A 19,301-nucleotide genomic window follows, 5' to 3' on the forward strand; every position below is an offset into this window, starting at 1 on the left:
CATGCTATAAAAGTACCGTGTTAGAGCGAATCCATGCTATAGAAGTGCCGTGTTATACGGGGGTTACCTGTATTTCAATTTTTTCGGTGCAAATCGCCAATGCCAGTGAATGTACTGGTTTAATAATACTTGCTTCATCCCATTTGACGACTGAGCCCTCAATTTGTGCCAATTGCAATAGTATTGTGGCATTAGATCTCTTGCTGATATTGTATTTAATTCCACAATACTATTGCAATTGGTGCAAGTTGAGGGCTCAGTCGTCAAATGGGATGAAGCAAGTATTATTAAACCAGTACATTCACCGACATTGGCAATTTGCAGCGAAAAAATTGAAATATACAAGAGCAAGTTACAGGATGCATGCATTAATTCTAGAGATTCGGAAGGGTTGCCTTCAGCCTGGAAATACTTAAACAAACAATTAGAGAGCTCTTAATTTAATGCCTTCATTTTAGTATTTTTGCATATTCTTCCATTTTATTGAATTTCATATAATGTATTATTATATAACGTTTTAATATTTAATTATCCTATGCATATATTTATATTTATATACATATTTTGTTATTTATAAGAATAATTTTTATTTTATTTTATTTTTCTTTATATATATATGTCATTCGTTATTTTTATTTGTATTTAAATTTTTGTTCTATTTTATTTATATTTGAATATCTTAGCCTGATGATGGCCAACAGATTTGGCTGAAAATGTTTGCTTTTTCATTAAATTTTCTCAGCAAATTAAGGTGTTGTGTTTTTTTATTTACATACTGCTGAGTTGAGTGTACCTCAATTTTAATTGAGTATCACCTAAAATTCAGCCCATTAAGATATGAACTAACAAGCAAGACATAAATTATAAGAAAAAATGTTTTTTTTTTTTTTTTTTTTTTTTTTTTTTTTTTTTTTTTTTTTTTTTTTTTTTTTTTTTTTTTTTTTTTTTTTTTTTTTTTTTTTTTTTTTTTTTTTTTTTTTTTTTTTTTTTTTTTTTTTTTTTTTTTTTTTTTTTTTTTTTTTTTTTTTTTTTTTTTTTTTTTTTTTTTTTTTTTTTTTTTTTTTTTTTTTTTTTTTTTTTTTTTTTTTTTTTTTTTTTTTTTTTTTTTTTTTTTTTTTTTTTTTTTTTTTTTTTTTTTTTTTTTTTTTTTTTTTTTTTTTTTTTTTTTTTTTTTTTTTTTTTTTTTTTTTTTTTTTTTTTTTTTTTTTTTTTTTTTTTTTTTTTTTTTTTTTTTTTTTTTTTTTTTTTTTTTTTTTTTTTTTTTTTTTTTTTTTTTTTTTTTTTTTTTTTTTTTTTTTTTTTTTTTTTTTTTTTTTTTTTTTTTTTTTTTTTTTTTTTTTTTTTTTTTTTTTTTTTTTTTTTTTTTTTTTTTTTTTTTTTTTTTTTTTTTTTTTTTTTTTTTTTTTTTTTTTTTTTTTTTTTTTTTTTTTTTTTTTTTTTTTTTTTTTTTTTTTTTTTTTTTTTTTTTTTTTTTTTTTTTTTTTTTTTTTTTTTTTTTTTTTTTTTTTTTTTTTTTTTTTTTTTTTTTTTTTTTTTTTTTTTTTTTTTTTTTTTTTTTTTTTTTTTTTTTTTTTTTTTTTTTTTTTTTTTTTTTTTTTTTTTTTTTTTTTTTTTTTTTTTTTTTTTTTTTTTTTTTTTTTTTTTTTTTTTTTTTTTTTTTTTTTTTTTTTTTTTTTTTTTTTTTTTTTTTTTTTTTTTTTTTTTTTTTTTTTTTTTTTTTTTTTTTTTTTTTTTTTTTTTTTTTTTTTTTTTTTTTTTTTTTTTTTTTTTTTTTTTTTTTTTTTTTTTTTTTTTTTTTTTTTTTTTTTTTTTTTTTTTTTTTTTTTTTTTTTTTTTTTTTTTTTTTTTTTTTTTTTTTTTTTTTTTTTTTTTTTTTTTTTTTTTTTTTTTTTTTTTTTTTTTTTTTTTTTTTTTTTTTTTTTTTTTTTTTTTTTTTTTTTTTTTTTTTTTTTTTTTTTTTTTTTTTTTTTTTTTTTTTTTTTTTTTTTTTTTTTTTTTTTTTTTTTTTTTTTTTTTTTTTTTTTTTTTTTTTTTTTTTTTTTTTTTTTTTTTTTTTTTTTTTTTTTTTTTTTTTTTTTTTTTTTTTTTTTTTTTTTTTTTTTTTTTTTTTTTTTTTTTTTTTTTTTTTTTTTTTTTTTTTTTTTTTTTTTTTTTTTTTTTTTTTTTTTTTTTTTTTTTTTTTTTTTTTTTTTTTTTTTTTTTTTTTTTTTTTTTTTTTTTTTTTTTTTTTTTTTTTTTTTTTTTTTTTTTTTTTTTTTTTTTTTTTTTTTTTTTTTTTTTTTTTTTTTTTTTTTTTTTTTTTTTTTTTTTTTTTTTTTTTTTTTTTTTTTTTTTTTTTTTTTTTTTTTTTTTTTTTTTTTTTTTTTTTTTTTTTTTTTTTTTTTTTTTTTTTTTTTTTTTTTTTTTTTTTTTTTTTTTTTTTTTTTTTTTTTTTTTTTTTTTTTTTTTTTTTTTTTTTTTTTTTTTTTTTTTTTTTTTTTTTTTTTTTTTTTTTTTTTTTTTTTTTTTTTTTTTTTTTTTTTTTTTTTTTTTTTTTTTTTTTTTTTTTTTTTTTTTTTTTTTTTTTTTTTTTTTTTTTTTTTTTTTTTTTTTTTTTTTTTTTTTTTTTTTTTTTTTTTTTTTTTTTTTTTTTTTTTTTTTTTTTTTTTTTTTTTTTTTTTTTTTTTTTTTTTTTTTTTTTTTTTTTTTTTTTTTTTTTTTTTTTTTTTTTTTTTTTTTTTTTTTTTTTTTTTTTTTTTTTTTTTTTTTTTTTTTTTTTTTTTTTTTTTTTTTTTTTTTTTTTTTTTTTTTTTTTTTTTTTTTTTTTTTTTTTTTTTTTTTTTTTTTTTTTTTTTTTTTTTTTTTTTTTTTTTTTTTTTTTTTTTTTTTTTTTTTTTTTTTTTTTTTTTTTTTTTTTTTTTTTTTTTTTTTTTTTTTTTTTTTTTTTTTTTTTTTTTTTTTTTTTTTTTTTTTTTTTTTTTTTTTTTTTTTTTTTTTTTTTTTTTTTTTTTTTTTTTTTTTTTTTTTTTTTTTTTTTTTTTTTTTTTTTTTTTTTTTTTTTTTTTTTTTTTTTTTTTTTTTTTTTTTTTTTTTTTTTTTTTTTTTTTTTTTTTTTTTTTTTTTTTTTTTTTTTTTTTTTTTTTTTTTTTTTTTTTTTTTTTTTTTTTTTTTTTTTTTTTTTTTTTTTTTTTTTTTTTTTTTTTTTTTTTTTTTTTTTTTTTTTTTTTTTTTTTTTTTTTTTTTTTTTTTTTTTTTTTTTTTTTTTTTTTTTTTTTTTTTTTTTTTTTTTTTTTTTTTTTTTTTTTTTTTTTTTTTTTTTTTTTTTTTTTTTTTTTTTTTTTTTTTTTTTTTTTTTTTTTTTTTTTTTTTTTTTTTTTTTTTTTTTTTTTTTTTTTTTTTTTTTTTTTTTTTTTTTTTTTTTTTTTTTTTTTTTTTTTTTTTTTTTTTTTTTTTTTTTTTTTTTTTTTTTTTTTTTTTTTTTTTTTTTTTTTTTTTTTTTTTTTTTTTTTTTTTTTTTTTTTTTTTTTTTTTTTTTTTTTTTTTTTTTTTTTTTTTTTTTTTTTTTTTTTTTTTTTTTTTTTTTTTTTTTTTTTTTTTTTTTTTTTTTTTTTTTTTTTTTTTTTTTTTTTTTTTTTTTTTTTTTTTTTTTTTTTTTTTTTTTTTTTTTTTTTTTTTTTTTTTTTTTTTTTTTTTTTTTTTTTTTTTTTTTTTTTTTTTTTTTTTTTTTTTTTTTTTTTTTTTTTTTTTTTTTTTTTTTTTTTTTTTTTTTTTTTTTTTTTTTTTTTTTTTTTTTTTTTTTTTTTTTTTTTTTTTTTTTTTTTTTTTTTTTTTTTTTTTTTTTTTTTTTTTTTTTTTTTTTTTTTTTTTTTTTTTTTTTTTTTTTTTTTTTTTTTTTTTTTTTTTTTTTTTTTTTTTTTTTTTTTTTTTTTTTTTTTTTTTTTTTTTTTTTTTTTTTTTTTTTTTTTTTTTTTTTTTTTTTTTTTTTTTTTTTTTTTTTTTTTTTTTTTTTTTTTTTTTTTTTTTTTTTTTTTTTTTTTTTTTTTTTTTTTTTTTTTTTTTTTTTTTTTTTTTTTTTTTTTTTTTTTTTTTTTTTTTTTTTTTTTTTTTTTTTTTTTTTTTTTTTTTTTTTTTTTTTTTTTTNAAAAACATTTAAAAATCGTTCTGAATCGATTAACGAGGATTAGGCACCGATTCTATCTCTCAGCCACTTGTACTCGCTTTTCACCGCACCTCTCCCCCGTGACATGTGTCGTCACTGTCATCAGTCTGTCGGAAGCTTTTGAATGACGCCGTCGTCGGATGTTTCTATGAGGTTTAATTCGCTTTCGACACAAGACAATTTGGCGTCTTCACCAGTGCTTTGGCTATGACGTATAGTTTGTTGTTTTGAGTAAAAGAGTTAGAAGCGAATTATCTTCTCAAAGTTATGTAAAAATTTTGTGGCTCTTTAAAAACTTTGAAATTTTGTAAATTGTAATTTTTGGCTCTTCCGACTCAAAAGGTTGCCGACCCCTGCCCTAGACCTACAGTATTTTCCTTGGGGGTGTAAAATATTGTACATGATACAATTAATTGGCTGATCTCATCGTTTAATAAAATCTATTTTTATTTATTTGTTTTCAAGCTCATATACAGTACGTGTGCGTTAAATAGTTTCTGTATCAACCTACCTTATTTCCACGATATTTTTAGAAAAATAATATCCAAGTAATTTTTGCAGGCAAAATATTCAAAAAACAATAAAGCATTAATGCAATGATCAGTTTTACGGGCAACCTTCCTTTTTTGATTCTGCAGTGACAATCGCCCAATGTAACGAAATCGTATAATGAGAAAAAATAATAAAACCGTTTTATTATTAATTAATATTTTTTCTTATTGTACTTAAGAAAATATTAAATATTAAAAAATACAGTATTTTTAAAGTTAAAATAAGATTAAGTTAACGAACACCAAAATCAAAGTGATGGAGAGATACGGCGTGCTCGTATATCGATGACGTAATACGCGTAACTGAGGAGCGAACGAAAACGGTCGAGTCGAATTAATTAAGTGGAAAAAAGAAAGTGCGCGTTATAATCGAGAAAATGCGAGTATTGTATTAATCTTTAAAATATTGGTGTTAAATCTGTCTTATAATATCATGACGACTCCTGTAAATCGGGTTATCTGATAAGAATAAAATACAATACCAATATAGCCCTATCGTTGAAAAAATTTGCTTATTTTTGCTAGCCTTGAGTTTTGCTTAGTAGAAATGGCTAAAAAGTGTGCAAAATACGTATGGAAATATGGTATTACAGCACCACCTGTATTGGACAACCACCTGTCTAAAAGACCACTTTTTGAAGGAAATGTGGGTGGTCGCCATAGACAGGTTTTACTGTATATTAGTCATTTGAATTCCCATATAAAATTTAAGCAGTTATGAAAGAAATAAGGTACAAGGGAAAATTTAAATAAATTAGAAATATATATAATGTAAAGTTATGTTGGATTGATTCAATAGTTTTCATATATCCAAAGTATGATTGGTTGTAGTTTCGAAGCTCTCATTGGCTGTAGCTCACCGACTACAAATATTTAACTTTTTAAATCTGTCCGACTGGAACAACCAGTCGATCAGCCAACTGCTGTTGCCATGGCAAAACGACCTGGAGTTGGACCAGTCGGTCATAGTGTGAAACAGCCCTAACACTTAAAGGTTAGTGTCAATCAGTGCCTGCCAAACTACCAACAAACCAACACCTCCTTATAATTAATGCAGGTGGAGATGAAACTGGATTTTTTTGTTGCACACCGGTCATCAGTTCATAGAGTATGTTATTGACAATACTCCAATGTTGTGTGTTGTTATTTACTATTTAGTGATGCCGGCTAAAATATATCATAGACCACTCATAATATCAAAAGAGCTCAGCAATTAAATAAACAGAAACAAAACACCTTTCTTGTTGAGAAATACATATAATTGTAAAAAACAAATGTTTTCATCCCAATTAACAGGCCATCTTCAGGTTGAAAATGAAAATGGAATGTAAATGTTCCAATAGAACATAAAAATTTTAAATCAAAAAAAAAATTTTTTTACAAGAGAAAAATAACAGAAGAATATATAAAATTAAAATAAAACAAAAAATAACATAAATCTTCCAATGTACTAATTCTGGTCCAAGTTTCTAGTAAATTTCTTAACCATGTACTTCCACGCTGAAGGCAGGCTCTTGGCATCCCTCGCATTTAAACAGTCTTCTCCTAGCCTACTTCTATATATTTCAATCTTCTCCGCCGTCATTGCTAAAGTTGGGGAAGACAGAGGTTTGATGATTGTTGCCTCATCCCATTTCACCTCAGAGCCTTGGGCCTGCACCATTTGGAACAAAATCGTTGAATTTGATGCTTTTCTTATGGCATATCTATGTTCTTTGAGCCTTACTCCCAAGTTTCTGATGGTGATGCCAATATAATTTTTTTTAACATCCAGTTGTAAGTTCTCATAAGGAATATTATACATCCCTGCTTTCTCCTCCGCTTTGATACTATCCTTATCATTTCTCAAGATCTTATACAAATTGGGGTCTCTTCTTAAAACCATTCTTGATTCCTTTCGACTAGCAATTTATTTCATAACACTATTCATACTACTATTATAAGTAAATTTCGTGAGCCTAGTAGGAACATTACTTAAGGTTCTTTTTACTATGCCTCTTTCATACTTCTTAAGCATTCCTACAATTACACTTTTTCTGTAACCCAGGGTCCAGGCCACCTGCAATACTCTATCAATCTCCTTCGCTCTGTCACCGATTCGGTCACAATATAAATAAGCTCTCCTTATTAACGCTCGGAAGGCTGCCATCTTATACTGGCATGGATCCATGAACTGGAAGGGTATATTCAATGGGGTGTGTGTAGGTTTAATATAAATGCTTGTGGACAAATGCCCTTTCATAAAGATTGAGTCTTGCGTAGATGTGTTATTAGATTTCTTGTACATAAAGAACTCCCAGTTGCTTTTTACACCCACAAGCAAGAGGAGATGGCTAACCTAGTGTGCTATGAGTTGTGCTTCACCTTTTGTGGTCAGGTCTACAGACAAAAAAGAGGGGTCCCAAATGGTGCAGGCCAAGGCTCTGAGGTAAAATGGGATGTGGCAACAATCATCAAACCTCTGTCTTCCCCAACTTTAGCAATGTACAGCATTGTGGAATTCATAAACACTCCACAACTACAAATTTAATAGATGGAACTCATCTCACACTGAAAAAGTTAGGTAAAAAAACGCTCAACTTATGTTGCCTATATCGACCTGAGGCAAGTTTTCGATTCCGTAATACCTAGCACTCTTTTAAGCATACTACGAAACCATTTTGACATTGACCCAGCAATACACTCCTGGCTACATAATTACTTTTTATCCAGAAAATATAAAATTAAGATTAGTAACTATTCTTTCTTAGAATTTTTACGTCTATGTGGTATACAACAGGGCTCGATCTTAAATAGTATACTCTTCTCCGCACATATCCACAACTTAAATTCTAAAGTTGTGGCTTATGCAGACTATAATTAATTATTAAATCATGATCCTGATGCCCTACAGTTAGATTTAAATCAACTTATCACCAAATTCAATAAAGCCAATCTTCCAATAAACATACAAAACACTGTGGTAATGTGCTTCTTCTTGCTGTCCCATCTTTGTAATAGAGAGACCAGATGTTACAATGTCAACTCTTTCAATGATCTTAGTGTAATTTATGATGATAAACTAAATTTCAAAAATCATTTTGATAAAGTGATAAAATCTCACAATATGCCATGAGATTCTTTGGAGTTTTTGTAAAACTATATCACATAAACCCATATTACACTCAATTTTCTTCTCTACTTCTTAGTCATTAGTTGATTACTGCCTTCTGACCTGGTTTATGGCTGCTCTATCATTGATTTCCATACTTTTGCACAAACTTGATAAAATGTATTTACTGTATTATTATATAAATTATGTAACTTGCCACAAACTCATAATCTTACTGTTGCCCATGTATGCATTGGTCTTCCTAAACTTAAAGAACATATAAAATATTTTTATTGAATCTTCTTTTATAAATATTTTAATAGTTCATTAAGTCCACACTAGTTTTATTTAAAAATTCTTCTTGTATATTCAGCACATATTTACATTTAACAGTATCACACAGATCTATTTTTTTATCATATCACAAAAAATATAAAACCAGTAGAACATTTACTGCATGAAAGTTTGACCATTTTAAAAGAAAATGTCAAGATATTTTATATCAATGATGAACTAGAATTAATTTTTTTTTGATGATTTAGTATTATTATAATATATAAGCTCTTATTTTTTTAATCCTCTTATTATAATGCTATATGCAATATTTGCTCAATCTTTGTAATAACTAATCTTTATATATATATTTAAATTTTTGTTTTTTATTCTATTGTCTTCACTATGTTTTTTTAACCTATTCGATGTTGAAATTTTTATTTGTTGCCTGTGACGCCATGTTGAATTTTCGTCAATGTTAAGCCTAAATTTTTAATTTTTTTTTAAAAATAATAATCGTGTTTACTGTATCGTAAAAAATTTATATTTTTACGATACAGTATAAAACAAAATATATATATTAAAACAAAATATAGTTATAAAACAAAATATATATATTGAATAATATAAAAACGAAAAAAATTTTATTTTAAAAGCTTGTTTTAATATAAAACTTGTGATGCGAACCAACATCTAGTATCAAAAACGTTTCAATGTAAACATGGAAATATTCGGGATCGCCCACGCAGGTCAATGAGGTCAACCTGAATATTTTCGGGATCAACGTAAGACAGGTTAATTCTAAATTTTTAAATTTGCCATATATTAATGCATTAACACATACAGAGTTAAATCATGTTTTTTACTCTCTGTTATTTTTTGGTTTTAACTGTAATTCATTCATTATTGGGAGGTTTTGTTAATTAGGAGTGGATATCTTTTGTCACATGACAGTTCCTAATAGTGTATAAATAAAATAAATAAAATAAAAAATCCTATTATAAAATATGTATATAGGTTTACGGATTTTGAAACGTCTTTTTTGAGTGTATGTCGTTGAAATAAATAAATAATAAAAAAATTAAAACATTTGTCGGTTTTGTTTACACGTTTAGGGCCACATTGGAACTTGCCTTGGGCCGCATGGCCACCCCTGGTTTAAATCATTCTTTTGATGTGAATTATTAGAAAGTTTTAAATATGGTAACAAAAAACAAAAAAAAATTGAAAATTTGCAACATTAGAAAACTTTTTGAATATTGTTATATTTATCATACAAATTAATTTAAAATTCTACTTCAATAAATTTTAAATTCAGTTAACACAAAACTATGAAATGTCATCTTGAAAAATACTTTAAGAAAAAAATAATTCAAAAATAAGCAAAATATTACATTAAATTGGGTGATATAAAAAGCATACTTTTACCTATTTTTGGATGAAAGGCAAGTGGGTTTCTATCTAAACATGCCTTAATTGCTTTCTGTCTTTCTTCTTCGTGTTCCAAATTATTGGAACAATTATTACAGTTGCAATTATTGCAGAATTCTCCATTTGCAAAACAATCACAGTAACTGTCAAAATAATATAATATATTTAAATGAACTTTCAAGCATTACTAATTTAATAAACAATTGCTATCAGAATTTTTATTGAAGAAAATGTTAGAATATTTTAGTACTATTTATGTTTACATTTACATTTAAATTTATTTCAAATGCAGATGAGATAGAAATGTTCAAAATAAATTTTTGAGAATTAATATTTCTCATTAATTTTACCATTACTATCATTTACTATCATAAATATGCAACAGAAAAGAACAATAAAATCACTTTTCATTTCGCATTATTTTATAACTTCCCAATTTTTAAAGTTTGTCAAAGGTAAAGATTAAATCAAAAGTGAAAATAAAACAATAATATGTCANTTTATTTGTTAATTTATCTATTATTTTTGTTTTAAATTTGAATGTATAATGTTCGACCTTCTGTTATGCAAATATTGATCCTTAATTTTCCAACCTTTCTCACTTCTTTTTATCTTTTGGCCTTTCTCTCCTTTCCCCAAATTTGGGGCTATAATCCTTTGAGTCACCACTCCAGCTTTATTTAGTATTTCTTCCTCATCCACACACTCAAAGTATTTGAAAATATTTCCTTTCTATTAAAAAATAAAATATGTATAAAGGTTTATGGCTTTGTGAAACTTCTTTTTTTAAGTTTATGTCGTTGAAATAAATAAATAAAAAATTTGTCGGTTTTGTTTACACGTTTAGGGCCACATTGGAACTTGCCTTGGGCCGCATGGCCACCCCTGGTTTAAATCATTCTTTTGATGTGAATTATTAGAAAGTTTTAAATATGGTAACAAAAAACAAAAAAAAATTGAAAATTTGCAACATTAGAAAACTTTTTGAATATTGTTATATTTATCATACAAATTAATTTAAAATTCTACTTCAATAAATTTTAAATTCAGTTAACACAAAACTATGAAATGTCATCTTGAAAAATACTTTAAGAAAAAAATAATTCAAAAATAAGCAAAATATTACATTAAATTGGGTGATATAAAAAGCATACTTTTACCTATTTTTGGATGAAAGGCAAGTGGGTTTCTATCTAAACATGCCTTAATTGCTTTCTGTCTTTCTTCTTCGTGTTCCAAATTATTGGAACAATTATTACAGTTGCAATTATTGCAGAATTCTCCATTTGCAAAACAATCACAGTAACTGTCAAAATAATATAATATATTTAAATGAACTTTCAAGCATTACTAATTTAATAAACAATTGCTATCAGAATTTTTATTGAAGAAAATGTTAGAATATTTTAGTACTATTTATGTTTACATTTACATTTAAATTTATTTCAAATGCAGATGAGATAGAAATGTTCAAAATAAATTTTTGAGAATTAATATTTCTCATTAATTTTACCATTACTATCATTTACTATCATAAATATGCAACAGAAAAGAACAATAAAATCACTTTTCATTTCGCATTATTTTATAACTTCCCAATTTTTAAAGTTTGTCAAAGGTAAAGATTAAATCAAAAGTGAAAATAAAACAATAATATGTCAATTTTATTTCTAAAACATTCTGTTATAATGCTTATTTTTGGTCTTTGGAATCATTTCTGAGATTTGATATCTATATAATTGGTAGAAGACTATACTTCAACAATGCATAAAAGTATTTTGGTGATATATCAAATTCATTTTAATTATATTCACTGTTATCTAAATGGCAAGAAAAACAAAGCAGCCTTTCAAAAAACTATAAAGTACTATTCATAAGTAAATATCAAACTCAGCATTTTTTAAACACTTAATGAAGCATCAAACACCTTCTATTGCTGAGAAATGTTTATTTAACGAAACACTAACATTTTCAGCTTCATAGAATAGACCATCTTTAGGTGTAATTGAATTTGAACATATTTTAAAATTATAACGATGGAACGTCCGAACATTATACATTCAAATTTAAAACAAAAATAATAGATAAATTAACAAATAAATAACAAAATAAAATATACTAAATACACTGAAGCAACAATGATATAAATAATATAATAAAATAAATAAAATAAAAATTAAATAAATACATAAAAATGTATCAAACTATATGCAGGTACTGACTAAGAATTTTTATATTTTAATTTTTCTTTTATGTAGAATTTCCTTGCAGATGCTAATCCATCTGCATCACTGGCATTAATACAACCATCCTTTAATTTACTTTTATAGATTTCAATTTTTTCTTCTTGCAAAGCTAATGATGGGGAACGCATGGTTTTGAGAATAATTGCTTCACTCCATTTAACTACAGAGCCCTCTGCTTGTATCATACTTGACAAAACTGTGCTGCAGTGCCCTTTATTAATGTCATACTTGTATTCCTTAAGTTTAATAGCTAAATTCCATTCTTGTGACCCCAATATAGTCCTTAATTCCTAATTGCTGATTTTCAAATGGAATTCTGTATATGCCTACTTTTTCTTCTTTCTTAAGCATGTCTATCATTTCTGAGAATACTATACAAATTAAGAGCTCTTTTGTAAACTATTTTGGAGTTTTTTTGTCCGATATTTGTTTCATGATGTCAATGATATTTTTATTATAAGTGAACTTGGCAATTTTAAACTGATTTGTTGGGTTCTTAATTTTTTGCCTCCTTCATATTTTCTAATTAGTTCTTTTATTGTACTCTTTTTATATCCCAAGTTTGAAGCTATTTCTTTTACACTATTAATCTCCTTTATCCTGTCTAGTACATTAGAGTAATATGAATACGCTCTTCTAATGAGTGCGTGAAAAGCAGACAGTTATGGATTTTGAAAATCTATATCCAACCATAAAAATAGAATCATGTTATAAAGCTTTAATGGAATTTATGCTCAACACAAAACCGGAAGTTGGTGCATTTGCGAATGATATGATGGAATTAGCCAAATTGGTATGTTATGAGTCCTTCTTCAGTTTTGATAAATAAGCATACAAACAAAAGAAAAGGGTACCTATGGGAAGTCCATTATCAGGATTATTGTATGAACTAGTTCTATGCAACTTGGAGAAACACATTATTAATGGGTTCAGAATGGATATTGTATTTTACAAAAGATATGCAGAAGATGTGTGCATTACAGTAGAGCATCAATTATCCGACGCCCGATCAACCATCACATCGGTTAACCGAGCGTTCTAGTCGGCAAATTTCAAATGTCCGCTAGTGAAGTAGCGCTACAATATTTGGCTAAGTCTTGGCTACTATAATATTATTTTTGTTAAATTTTTACGTGTTTTAGCTGGCAACACTGGCTTGACCATGAAAGGGAGGGCAGTATTTAAACGAAGCTTAATTTTCTATTTATAAGTGGTTGGTTGTTTTGTGAGCAATAAAATAATTTTAAAATAATTTTTAACAATTGCGACGATTATTATTTTAAAAAGTTTTGTTAGGCTTAACATCGATAAAAATTCACCGTGAAGTAGGTTAATAGCGATATACTAATTATATGGAATATACTAATATACTATACTAATAATGTATTTTTTCATACTTTTCGGTTATCCATTTTTTCAGTTATCCGACCAACCCCAGTCCGCAATTGAGTCGGATAATTGATGCTCTACTGTATTTTGAAAAATGGCAAGAGAATACACGAGTTTGTACAAGTAATCAACAACAGCAACAATGATGGATTAAAACTTAAACTAGAAAGAACAAAAAAATCATGAACATTTTCTGGATATATACTTCCAATTGAAATGAGATTATATAACAATGGGTATTTACATAAAACCAACACATAGTCCACTTTACATTCTGGCTAACTCGAACGACCCATATGTATACAAATTGTCCACTTTTCGTGCACTCATTAGAAAAGTGTATTCATATTGCTCTAATGTACTAGACAGGATAAAGGAGATTAATAGTGTAAAAGAAATAGCTTCAAACTTGGGATATAAAAAGAGTACAATAGAAGAACTAATTAGAAAATATGAAGGAGGCAAAAAATTAAGAACCCAACAAATCAGTTTAAAATTGTCAAGTTCACTTATAACAAGTATGGCACAAGCAGAGGGCTCTGTAGTTAATTAAATGGAGTGAAGCAACTATTCTCAAAACCATGTGTTCCCCATCATTAGCTTTGCAAGAAGAAAAAATTGAAATCTATAAACGTAAATTAAAGGATGGTTGTATTAATGCCAGTGATGCAGATGGATTAGCATCTGCAAGGAAATTCTACATAAAAGAAAAATTAAAATATAAAAATTCTTAGTCAGAACCTGCATATAGTTTGATACATTTTTATGTATTTATTTAATTTTTATTTTATTTATTTTATTATATTATTTATATCATTGTTGCTTCAGTGTATTTAGTATATTTTATTTTGTTATTTATTTGTTAATTTATCTATTATTTTTGTTTTAAATTTGAATGTATAATGTTCGGACGTTCCATCGTTATAATTTTAAACTATGTTCAAATTAAATTACACCTAAAGATGATATATTCTATGAGGCTGAAAACGTTAGTGTTTCGTTAAATAAACATTTCTTAGTGATAGGTGTTTGATGTTTCATTAAGTACTATTCATATAAGGATGAATACAATTTAATTTGTTCATGATCTGCTTGTTCTTTATCATCATCAGCATAACAAAAAATTTAATTACAATATTGACATTATTTAAAAAAATATAAAATATTGGGTCATTGCATATGAAATGGCCAGTTTTTAAAAGCTAAACTTTCCAGCCTTGTTATTCAACTTTTTTCCATGTGAACAGTGCTATATGTTTTCAACTGAAAGAACACACATATTATATGTGAATTAAAAATGTAATCTCATTTATATTGTGAGTTCCACATGTTTAAAAGTACTTTTTCTGAAGGTATGGAAAAAAAGGAAATTGAATAATTTTCTTTTATGAGTATAAGCAAGGACATAATGCAGCTGAAGCAACCCAAAATACCAATGAAACTTTTGGTGAAGGTTCTGAGTGAGCAGGCCACCAGGCATTGGTTCAAAAAATTTCATTTTGCGAATACAATTCTCAAAAATCATATTTGAAGAACATCGTCAAATCAGAACATCACCTGACTGTCCGGGAAATTGCAGAAAGATTGAATATACTGTACATTATTCAACCATTTCCCTATGTCTAAACATGCTAGGAAAGTCAAGAAGCTTGACAAATGGGTACCACACGAACTTGGTGAGAGAGATAAGGAGCATCATTTGGATGTCTGCAGTTTTAATTATTTGTCACAAAAATGAAAGTATTCAAATAAAATTCTTTCCCATCCACCTTATTTGCCAGACTTTTTGCTAACAGACTATCACTTTTTTATACATTTGGACAGTTTTTTGGCAAGGAAAGTCTTTGAGGAAGAGGATGCAATAAAAAAGTACCTTTAATGACTTTTTGGCTTCTTGTTCTTGTAATTTCTATCAAGTTGGCATTAATGCATTTGTATTGCATTGAGAAAAGTGTATTAATGTTGATGGAGACAATTTTGATTGAATATGTAAGTTTTAAATTAAATTAATAAATGTTCAAAGTCAGAAGTAAAAATGGGTTATTTCATTTGCAACAACCTAATAAATCAAGTAAATTTTTAATATAAAGAATAATTACTAAAATAAATAAATTAACATGACATTACTTTTTTATTGTTACATTATAATTTAACACATTCAGTTGATCATAAACTAAAAGTAGATAACAATGCAGATTTTCTGATGTTAGCATTCACTATTGATGTACCATAGTTATAATATACTGAAATCCTTCTTGTGTAATTCACAATTGCAGCAAAATCTGGTGGCAAAATTCTAATTAGCACAAACAGGACAAAAAGACAAACAATCTGAATTTTAAGAATTTAGGATGGGAAAAAGACTAAAGATTATTTTGGTGCACCACAATGTACAATACACCAACTAAATGAAAAGATAAAACATTATCTTTGCAATCATTTACCCAATCAAAACATTTCTTTCTGTCAAAATAAGCAAGGAACACTTAAATTACATAAGTCTTGTATCTACATAATTTCATAAATTTTTATTTATATCCTAGGTCAATATTGCACTCTGTACAAGGAAAGACACTACTAAAAAATTGAGAACACAGTGACAGAAAATTGCATTCTGGAATTGCGACAATGTCACAATAAATAGTTGCTCATTATCTATATTTTTGCTTCATTTAGATTTAAAGTTTTGGCAACAAATAATATTGTTTTTTTTTCCATTTTCTTTTTTTGAGGCATTATTTTAAAATTTCATAATTTTTAGTTTCACAAAAATCTTTAAAACTTGACACCACATCTTACAAGTAATGTGCATGAGTTATGGTTGAAATGTAGTAGATTTTTTATATCAATCAAAAACTTAACATTGAGCTTATTACAAAAATACAAAAATTTTAACCTCAACCACAGTACATAAACACAAGTTGCATAATTATTCTCTACAAAATCTTTTAACAATTTGCAGAATTTATGGCAATTATGAACTGCAACAACAATCTAATTGATGTAATTGTTAGAAAAGTGATTATCACATTTGTCCTAACCAAAAACATGATCAAACTTATGTTTTCTGTTTTTCTTATCTAGATTTATAAATGCTATTTTAATTCCTTTGTCTATTTCCTACAAACACAGAAATCTAACTAGTACATTTATAGTGCATTATGTTAATTTTAAATTACAAAAATCAATTACTTTTACTATTTGTGGCCTATGACAATAACTGTAAACAAATTTGTGCAGGGATTTTTAAGTTACTGCACTTTTTGAAAAAACTTTCAAAATTTTTTTTCTTGCATTCAACCATGATTGAGGTTAAAATTTCTATATTTCTGTAATAAGATCAATGTAAATTTTCAATTAATGTTTCAAATTGAATTGGGTAGATATTTTTATATCTACCCAATTTCATAACTCATACACCTTCATTGTTGATGTTTTAATGAAGATAAAAGAACAGCTGAATGAAGGAAACCAAAAAATTTTTAATAGATGAGAAATGTTTTCAGACTATTTTACAGTCAGATTTCAGCTTGTACATGTTTTGGAATTGAATTTTGTTGTTAGTCTGTCAAAAGTAAAGATCAAATTGAAAGTGAAGATAAAATAACAACCGAATAACATAAAAATTTTGGATACTTATTAGCAGGCCTGTGTAATCAGAGTCAGAGTCGGAAAAAATGCATTAATTCTGACTCTGGCATTTTAAATTTAATTTAGTTTTTTTATTTAAATGAAAAAAATTTATTTTATATTTATTAATTTTTAAAAATTTATTTGTATTTTGTTATAATTCATTTATTTTAAATACAAAATGCAACAATTTAATTTATTAAATATGTATCAATAGTTTTCTTTGTAGTATTTGTGTTTAGTAGTTAAATTATTTTGACCCAATTGAATTTGAATATTTTTGAATCATTCCTTTATTATCCCTACTCTAAATAAGTACTTTATTTTTCTGAATGAGCCAGATTAATTGATCAGAGTTTATATTTTCCTTTTCTGAACAAGGGGCTGAAATAGCTAGATCACACACTTTTAATTAAACTAACTTTTCTGGAAAGATGAAACTGAAGTGCAAAAGCTGTAGAATAAAGTTATGTAGATGTAGAATTTTATCGCTTTCCCCTTTTCCTTTTATTAACTTTTTGTTAAAAATTAATTTTTTTTTATACAAATAAATATTAAAATTACTAACTATAAAAGTATTTGGGTAAATGCCTGGGGCTCCTTTCAGAGTTCAGAGTAGTGTAACCCCTATGAGCACCCCTGCCCCCATAAAATGACTTGGTATTTCATTTTGCCAGAGTCGGGAGTCGGAGTTGGTGTTGGCCTTCTAAAATTATCAGGAGTTGGAGTCGGAGTAGAGTGTTTTTTTTGCCGATTCTGAAGCCCTGCTTATTAGAACAATAGTCTCTTTTGAGTGTTTTTTTTCACTTTCATTAGGCATAATTTAATATTGAAATTTAATTCATAACAAAGAAATTATTCCAATACAATTTGAAAGAAAGATTTTACTGATATATTCCATAAAAATTAATAACTGATTTAAATAGCAAACCAAACTAATTTTTATCAAATTTATTGACCTTGCAACTCAAAGAAATATGTGATGTGATCAATAAGAAATTGGACTGTTCCTACTATTTGGCAATAGTAAGAAGTAAAGTGTTTTTTGCCATGAGGGATTGCAGCCTTATTTGTACATCAGTTTTTCCATGCAGTGTTGAGCTTTACAAACCAAAATACTTGCTGCATGCAATTTTGCAATGTAGTGTTGTGATATGATTCAAGAATGGACTTGAAAACTGAGCTAAAAGGAAATGTTAAAGTTTGCATTAAACTTGGGAAATATGCCATAGAGATCTTTGAAATGTTTTAGGAGGCTAATGGCAATAAAACCTTGGGCTAAAACTAGTGTTCTGAGTGATTCTCACACATTTTAAAAAGCATCAAATATTGTTGGAAGATGATGAAAAGTCTGGATAACTGTGTACCAGTCCAACCCCAAAAACATTAATAAATTTGAAAAGTTGTTCATGATGATCATCAAATCACTCATCAGAAAGTTGCTAACATGCTGGTATTTCATTTTGTAGTGCTTAGGTGATCATAACAGTCAATCTGGGCATGTAGAAGAACCATCACATCACCAACTGTGAAGATCTCCATAAACAGGCCACTGGTAACCAGTGGTGCACCCAGAGGAGGGCCAAGGTACCCACCAAAGAGAGGGGGAAAAAATACTAGAAAGTTTTCCAAAAATCTTTTCCTAATTAAAATTTTTTCTTTATATTGTGTCTTCTATTTCTATACTACTTATGAATTAGCAATCATATAAGATGAGAATTTTATTAAATTTGCATTAAAAATTTTTTAAACAGTTTAACATGGCTCCTCAAAGATTAACTTCCCCAACATATTTTTGTTAATCCATTGTAAACCAATATTCTCTAACAAACAAACAAAAAATGACATAGATGTCCAGAAACGTATATTATGATCAAATATTATAATATTAGGTCACACTACAAAGTTAGTATATGTATGAGCCCATGACTGCCAACTTGTCAGACTCAGTGCAGTGTGACCCACCAATGGCTACACCTTTTTTCATTTCATGATAATATATTATTTTATATTTTCATGTAAAATGTGTCAACATATATCACTCAAATTATTTATTTAATTTGTTTGCAGAAGGAAATGTTGGATGACAATTGATCTCCACTCTTCCATTTACAATTGAAACAAAAATCCTAATAAAAATAACTATATAATGGCTCAAACACATGGAAAATGTAAGTGTAATACTTACAGCCATGAGTAAACTTAGACATATACATCTAAATATATAAAATTGCTTGTCCTGACTGATTGACTGAATGACTCACTGATTCATCATTGCCCAGAGCAAACCGCTTAACCTAAAGAGGTGAAATTTGGTAGACAGTTAGGGTACATCATAGAAACGCACACTAAGAAGGGATTTTTCAAAATCCCTCCACGGGGGGAGAGGGAGAGGATTAAGACTTAACTGGAAGAACGACTTCTACTGTACTATTTTAGATGCAATTTTTTATTTTTATCTGCGTTTTAGTAGGGTACGCCATGGCAATGCACACTAAGAAGGGATTTTTCAAAATTCCCCCGCGGGGGGAGAGGGAGAGGATTTAGTCTTC

The 19,301-nt window shown here is 24.6% G+C and overlaps 1 protein-coding gene across 5 annotated transcripts in view; it reads right to left on the reverse strand.

Moving 5' to 3' along the window:
• LOC111622852 (protein lin-54 homolog) overlaps positions 1-19,301 on the reverse strand; it is a 122,051-nt gene that overhangs the window by 45,361 nt on the left and 57,389 nt on the right. For all 5 annotated transcript variants that reach the window (XM_023365284.1, XM_023365286.1, XM_023365283.1 and 2 more), the window contains exon 9: positions 10,645-10,790. In XM_023365284.1, the coding sequence (XP_023221052.1) occupies positions 10,645-10,790 (146 nt within the window). The remainder of the gene's footprint in view (positions 1-10,644; positions 10,791-19,301) is intronic.

The sequence above is a fragment of the Centruroides sculpturatus genome, unplaced genomic scaffold, assembly GCF_000671375.1.
Source record: "Centruroides sculpturatus isolate CEXI.00-Female unplaced genomic scaffold, Cexi_2.0 scaffold226, whole genome shotgun sequence".
NCBI lineage: Eukaryota > Metazoa > Arthropoda > Arachnida > Scorpiones > Buthidae > Centruroides > Centruroides sculpturatus.